Consider the following 7,921-nt stretch of genomic DNA (forward strand, 5'->3'; position numbering starts at 1 on the left):
CATTAATATTTGCGACATAAATATCAAATTTGATGATGATATATATACTCAAAGATATTTCAAACAATGGAAGAATTAGGTTAATAATATTTCATATAAAATATCTATGCATCCTAAAAGTTGACCTATCATGATTGACCACCATAGTTTGAGAGGATGTCATGCTTTCCCTCATTACATATGGAAAAAGGGGATATGCATATACAAAATATGAAAAATGCATTAGAAGGGTTAAGTTGTAAATCATGTTGAGGGATGAATGGTTGAAATCTAATTCATAGTTGGCTATTTGACTGTGTTATAACCATGTCACCAAAAGGAGAAGATGTTCCATTAAAATTTGTTGCATCTTGTTCCATAGTAGAGTAGCATAGCTAAGTGTTGATAGAGAAAGACCAAATAACACAGGGTTTCTTTTTGTAGTAGTCCATGGGTCATACCATTTTAGGAAAACCCATAGGGAGTTCCTTCGCCTTTTTACTCTTATCATTTCCATTCTAGAAAAAAGAATGTATAGAATCCTCGCCTTCCAGATAGGTTATCTCTTGAAAGTGTTTCCAAAACCATATTTTTGTGTTCATAATATCTATTTCTTACATAAGAAACAAAAAACAATAAAAAATATGTAATCTAAAAGGAAATAACCCTTTATATTATATATTTCGATTTGTTTTCATATACTTTTTGTGATGAACTTCTCAATGGAATACTAATGGAAATTTATAAATCATATTGGTATTTGAGTAGGTATCTTTGGATATTTCATGGGAAGTTGTTAGGGATTAAATAGATTTAAGTAGAAAAATATAAAACCCCATGCTTGGTTAACAAAATAGTTTAGGATAAACCTCGAGATCTAGTAGAGGAGATTTTTGCACAAGTGTAAGTACAAGTGAAATCTATAAATTGTAATGTGATCATCTTCATAATGACCCTAACCAATAATATTAAGTTATTAAGAGAGGATAGAGGTTTCAACATAAACATGAGGCCAAAGGGGAAGTCAGGGGATCGAGAAGAAACAATAAGGAGTCCAAGAAAACCAAAAAAGGGAAATGGAGTTTGAGAATCATTAACCATTTAAAGTATTTCTTCAATATCGTATTGAAGTTTGATATCAATCCATATCAAAATGGGATATATTATTTGAATTAAATGATTTGTTATAGAACTTAGAGTTTGATTTTATTATTAGAAATATACAAAAGGAATATAAAATTCCATTTCATCATTTCAAATTAGAGGGCCTTTCTCCGACATGGTGGGAAATATAGATAGAAACCATTAGGATAGGGGAGTATTGTCTAGTAGATAAGTGGAAGGATTTTCAAAGTCTCATAATTTCCTAATTCTACCCTATCAAATATGTATAGTAGCACTGGGTCTAATGGCATTAGTTCAAGCAGAGACAAGGGTCTAGAGTGTAAAAGAGTACACCACATAATTTAGAAAGATGGAAATAATGATGTGTAGCCCTTGCAAGAACCTAAATGTATTCCTCAAACATCTGGGGTCTCTACACATCCATCTACAAAAATAAGTAATGTTAATCAAACCCATAATGTCGAATGATGCTTGTGTACATGCATAGTACTTGGAAAACATAGTCTATAAGAAAGGGAAATCAAGTGGTTCAAAGTGAAAGGAACTCTATGAAGCTTCCAAGGAGGGGAATAATAAGTGGGAAAGGGGGAAGAATAAGGGAATAGAATCCATAACACACCAAAGCAATGATCCTACCAATCATTACAACATTGATTGTAACACAAATAATATGTGTTGGAAATTACATAGAAACCTCAACCTGAAGATTCAATCGAAGGATGTGAAGAAGAAAAATATCACAGCCATAGATTTGAATAATTAGGTGGAAATAAGCTCAAATGTTCATGAAAATATTTTATGCACATAATATAAAAGAAGGTCATTTGGGGAAGCCTTCAACAATGTGAGTAGAAGGAGATGAAAATATTCTTGTAAGGAAATATGTCAAGAAAATAAACATTGATGATCTCCCTGACTTATATTCACAAGAAAATATCATTGCAAGAAATTTTGTCAATAAACTAGGATTGGTGGTTTGACGTCATTCTAGCCCATATCAATTAGGATAGGTATATAAGGACATAGAAATCAAGGTAAAAAAACATAGTGTAAAATAGGAATTTCTAGTATTGTTCATTATATTGATGAAGTATAATTTGATGTAGTGCCACTCGATTTATGTGGATTTGTGTTTTGGAGTCCCTATATGTACATGTGGGATCTAATATTCATGCAGAGAGCTAATAAGTACTAACTTATCAAGGAAGAAAAATCCTTCATCATCAATGCACATAAGGGAAACTCAAATATTTCATTGGTAAGTTCCAACAAAGCTTAAAAATTGATTAACTCTAGAAATATGTTTAATTATTCATAAGAGAAAATAACTGTATACAGGACTAAGTGAGAGGAAAGACATCCGTAAAGGGGTGCTTTAAGAAGAAAAGAGAATAAATGGAAGAGTTGATATTAACACATAGGTGAGTGGGTTAGGATCCTAAAGGGATACCAAAAATGTTAGAAATACTAAGGAGTGGGGGTGAATCAGTAGTTCATTATAATTCAACACTTACCTAGTTTTCACTCTTCTTTACAATGTTAACTAAATCATCTTTTAACTAGGATCACATTACGACAACATACATAATTTTTGTCTCTACGAGAAACATGCTCCAAATTTTTTCCTATACTTGTATTTTGGATCCTACTCTGGATCTTGCAATTGGTCGTTCAGTGGTCACTTCTTGATTGATCGAAGTCACTTTCTCACACATGCTCAGTTTGCAATCAGTTCATGAATGCATTCTTCCATGCAAACTTGAAGAACCATACGCATAGTCCATCAAGATAATGTTTGTGCAATTTTGAACCCATGTTGATAGTGAGTGCACATTGCCATTGACATTCCATTACTTTTGCTTGTGTTTGTAATTCTATTTAGGTGAGTTTTTGAAATTATTGCTTTTGCGAACCTTCATTTTCGCGAGTGTCCTTTCCATGATTTTGACTATCGATTTTTCTTTATTTCACTTTAATTAGTGTTGTTTTCATGTTATCATCATTATGGCATGTGTCGATTTCAATATCGTTCACATATTGCAAGTGTTGCTATCCCTTTTCTCTTTATATATTAAATGTTGTCTTTACACATGTCAGCTATTGCACAATGTGTATAAGCTCATTTTGGTCGTTTGAATTGTTTATCTTCCATAAAATGAGTTGTTATTACCATGTAGAAACCTATGGACCATTTACAAAGTTTTACGCATTGTACCACGAGTATCATCATGATCATTGTAATGTATCTTTAGTGTCAGACTTGTCGTAAGGTCATCGCAAAGTTGTCTCATTGAGGGCAATATGTTGTTAACGTGTTTTTGATGATCTAATTTATTATTTTGTCAAGTGTTCTAAGTGTGTTATCATAGTCAGGTCATATCACTATTCACATCAGTCTCATTGATCCCACTCTTGGCCATTTTTCAGAAACTTCCCTGCAACCTAACCTCATCTCACCTTCCTCAACTATGCATTGTACAGTTCCAACACTCAAGCTACAACCCTGTCCCTTAACACTACGTAATGCACATTTATTTCCTCCCAGGACAGTGCACTAAGTAGTTCTAGTGCTCAAGCGCAGACCTTGGCCCCTAGAATTGCAGAATCCAACCCTCTAGCCTAGCCCAAAGTGCACATTGCATATACTCGAATCTCAAGCCCAAACCCTGAGCTATTGGAATATGGCACTACATAACCACCAGGTCTTCTCTGCCTCCCAAAAATTCACAATTGACTGAAACAATGTAAAACCTTGTAATGTAACTCACTGAGCCTCAAAACTTTCAAATTTGTCTGCATAGCCTAGCCTGAACTATGCCTTGTACAGTATCAATGGTAAAGCCTCATCCTTGAGCTCTTGAACTAAATAATTTTGCAATCACATGAGCTCCTCTATATTCCAGAACTGTGCAATGGGAAAATCAGTGTTCAAGCCCTCATCCTGACTCCTTGAGCTCCCCAACTGCATAATATTTTTTCTTAGTCCAAGCCTGAATTGTGCATTGCACAGTCTCAAGGCTCAAACCTGACCCTTGACTGCCTAAGCTATGAAGTTGAATAGTCATTGAGCCTGTCCTTTAGCCTACCACCAAGTTTCGGCTTAGTCATTGCATCATCATGCAACATTTTAGATAAGAATTTATCAGATTGATGTCGTCTTCTCATAAGAAAATTGAGGATGCAAGAAGTGTATCATGCTATGGAAATATGATGAAGAAGGAGATGGAGAAGGAGGACATTCTATAAGACACACATGGAGATGAAAAGATAAAATGATCATTAGACGAGAAGATGAAGGAACACTATATCAGAATAGAATACCAAAGATGAGGACCACATGAAGAATCCATCCGATTCACAAACCTTTGGAGGGTAGACATGAATAACAAAGCATATCTCTCATGAAGATGAAGCATTGGATACATCTCTTATTGAAGACAGAAATAGAGAAGAAACAAAAGGACATCTTGGTATTGGCACATTGTCATGCAGTCCATGTCATCAATGTCATGTCATGTCCAATCGTGAGTCATCATATGCCACATCATTATTGTGGATTATTTAATTATCTATTCAAAATTAATTGTAAAGTGGAATTCCAAAGGAGAGAGTCAGAATATGAAGAGTCATGTAAAAGTAAAAAATCCATAGGAATTCAAACAATCATGAGGTAGTCAAAGAGTCATAAGAAAGGTGAAGCATCACCTCATTGGTTATATATACACCCTCATTGTATAAGCAAAGGAATGTTCACCTTGTCTCCTCCTGTAAGGCATTAAAGAGACCAGCGACATGTTTTGAGGAGTAAGGAGTGGCTCCAATGCTCCACTATTAGAGTTAGTGGTGTTCATTGTATACATGTGCCTTGGAAGCTTTACTTAATATCAAAAGCCTTATGACTAGCATGTTCTTCATGCGTGGATTATGAATATTTGTAAAACCATTCTGTGAATGTTTGTAATTCATGTTTTGCTTCATCTGTGCTAAAGTAGTTGAATTATTTTGGTTATTTTGGTACTTATCATATTGAGAATGTGTCATAATGGTTATTTTCATTGTTGTATCCTCGTGGACTATTATGATGGATATTAGACAAACATTTCTTGTTGTATTGGTTGCAATGACCGTCACATCTTTGTGGACTATTCTGATGTATGTGGAACATATTTTTCTTTTTTATGTGTGACTCTATTAGAATGGTACTATTACCTCTCTCCTAGAGGTTCACTTCTCTTTTCTCTCCGCAGTAAAATAACGTTGACACACATACAACTAAACACTCACCAGGCACACTCCCTTTCTTGTCGAAGGCACATTTGCACTCCTCTCTCATGTTGATAGTTAGAGTCAAGGAAAATCTGTAAGAATACATGAAAACTGGGCCAATAGTGCATATGGGGCTCCTATTCCAATCAATGTGACATCTAATTGGTACTTCACATAAGGGAGGCCCCTTGGTTGACGGATTTCCAACACCATCAACACTAGCACTAGAAGGAGGGCTAGATGACTAGTTGAGCCCTTTGATTATGTCTTTAGAATCAAGCCATCATTTAGTGACAATTATTTTACGAAGGGTGTCGTTACTAACAACTCACTCTAAGACCATTTTCTTGTGAGGATGTGGTAATTTTCTTTTTTCTAATTAGAATGTTGGAGTGTTTGAATCATTCTTTTATAGTGGAAATAGATTCAACACCATCAAAAACAATCCTGAAGTTTGACCACTATAACCATGATTATCAAACATTTCTGTTGGATTTTATCATAATCTCACTGAAATTTGTAAGTTTTTTTACACTCCCTGATTTAATAAGTCATCATTCAGTGACCCTCATTTTACCAAATCAACTTTGAGTTTGAGGCTAGGCCACAAGTCTATTTTAATTATTAGATATTTTTTCTTTAATACATTTTGTTTTATTAAAAATTTGTTAATTTTTACCCTGAATAAGTACATGTATTAAAAAACCATTTTAAATGAAGAAAATTGATTCTGTGAGAGAAAAGGTATATATATGACCTAATTCCAACTTAAAAAAAGCCAGCACGCTGACGTCGGCGTCATTTTATTTGTATAAATAGTATGTTTATCCGTTTATTTAATCATTTATCTCTAGTAATCGATAAGCACCTGCGTCTCTGTTCGATATAACATCCACAAAGATCGATTAGTGGACCGAACCTCACTCCCCGTTTCGTAAATTTGCCTTGAAAAATGAGTGCCGAAAAAATGACCAGTGGCGAATTTGAGAATGATAATGTTAAACTTATCGCACAGTACTCTACAAAGACGCCATCCGATGATGCCGGTGATGAAAGGGAACAACAGGGACCTACCAAACGGCGGTCAACCATGAATGCTCTGGATTGGAAGCACTGCTTGGAAACTAACACCGATGAAGTTAAAAGGCGTATCAGGCATGGCATTACCAAATCCATGAGGGGTGACATTTGGCAATTGATTTCAGGCGGCCGCGATCTTGTCCTGCGAAACCCAGGGGTTTACTCACACCTCCTTTCCAATGAATCAGAGTCAGAGAAGCACATCGTGAAAGACATCCATCGCACTTTGACATCACACCAATTATTTCAAACGACAGACGGGCCCGGGCGGAGGTCTCTCCACAATGTTTTGAAGGCGTATTCGGTTTACGACACAGAGGTGGGGTATACGCAGGGGATGAATTTTATAGCGGGCATGCTTCTGCTTCACATGAATGAGGAGGAAGCCTTTTGGGTTATGGTGGCACTATTCAAAGGTATGCAAATTCGGGGTTTATATTTAGAAGACGTGCCTCTACTTCACCAATATTTCTTTCAGTTCGAAATTCTTGTGAAGGAGCAGCTGCCCGAACTGGCTAGGAATTTTGAGCGACAGATGATCACGCCAGCGATGTATGCAAGCAGTTGGTTCATGACTGCTTTCTCCGCGGACTTGCCATTTCCATTAGTTGTCCGGATTTGGGACGTTTTTCTCTACGAGGGTATGAAGGCCGTTTTAGGATTGGGCCTGGCCCTGCTCAAGTTCTTTCAGAACTATATGTTGAAGTTGCCTTTTCACGATCTCGTAACATTTCTGCGAGGGTTCCCAGAGGAGGCTTTGGATGCGAATATATTGATTCCAATGGCCTGTTCGTTGACATGTGAGAGAAGGTTAAAAGAACTGGAGTTAGATTATCTGGTAAGCGATGGCCAATCATCAGCTTCTAAAGAAAATGATTATGGTGGATGGGCCCTGATTAAACCAACTGATTATCTGGATATCGATGACTAATCATCTACTTAAAAGAAAATGATGATGATGATGGATGGATCGTAATGAATCCAAATGGTGATCTGGTAAGCAAGGAGCTCTACATCAGTTTCTTGGGAAAATAATTTTGATAAATATTTGAAAAATCTGAGAATGTATATATTTTTTGGAAATTCAAATAATAGTATTTTTAGCATAAATGATAATTATATTAATCAAAATTATGCTAGTAAAAATTAACCTGATCTAAACGGAAAACTTTAAATTTTTAAGCTCTTTTCTAGATTATTTTTAGAGGACTTATCAAAATTATTTTTAAAATTAATGAAATTAAAATAACAAAACAACGTTTATATTTCTTTAAAATATTTCTATAAATTATTAAATGAATTATAATTTTAGCTTTTAGCCTCCTTTATAACTAACTTGACCCAAAACTAATCTTCCCTTTTAAAGTGACCTCAATAAGCATTGGTGAAAGAAGACTGATTATAACGACTTCTTATTTTAGAGATTATTTTCATTCCCACCTTTAGAAACGAATGAAGAGGTTTGGTTTAT

The 7,921-nt window shown here is 35.3% G+C and overlaps 1 protein-coding gene across 1 annotated transcript; it reads left to right on the forward strand.

Annotated features, from left to right (window-relative positions):
* Positions 1-6,337: 6,337 nt before the first annotated feature.
* Positions 6,338-7,381, forward strand: LOC149196568 (uncharacterized). Its single transcript, XM_089408344.1, has one exon. The coding sequence runs from the start codon at positions 6,338-6,340 to the stop codon at positions 7,379-7,381; it is 1,044 nt and encodes a 347-aa protein (XP_089264470.1).
* Positions 7,382-7,921: the final 540 nt, after the last annotated feature.

The sequence above is a fragment of the Pinus tabuliformis genome, chromosome 2_2, assembly GCF_031772625.1.
Source record: "Pinus tabuliformis cultivar Carrire ecotype Pingquan chromosome 2_2, CPIR1, whole genome shotgun sequence".
NCBI lineage: Eukaryota > Viridiplantae > Streptophyta > Pinopsida > Pinales > Pinaceae > Pinus > Pinus tabuliformis.

What these genes read in the sequence shown, in the direction of transcription:
- LOC149196568 (XM_089408344.1), top strand. Translation starts at nt 6,338, where the DNA reads ATGACCAGTGGCGAATTTGAGAATGATAATGTTAAACTTATCGCACAG.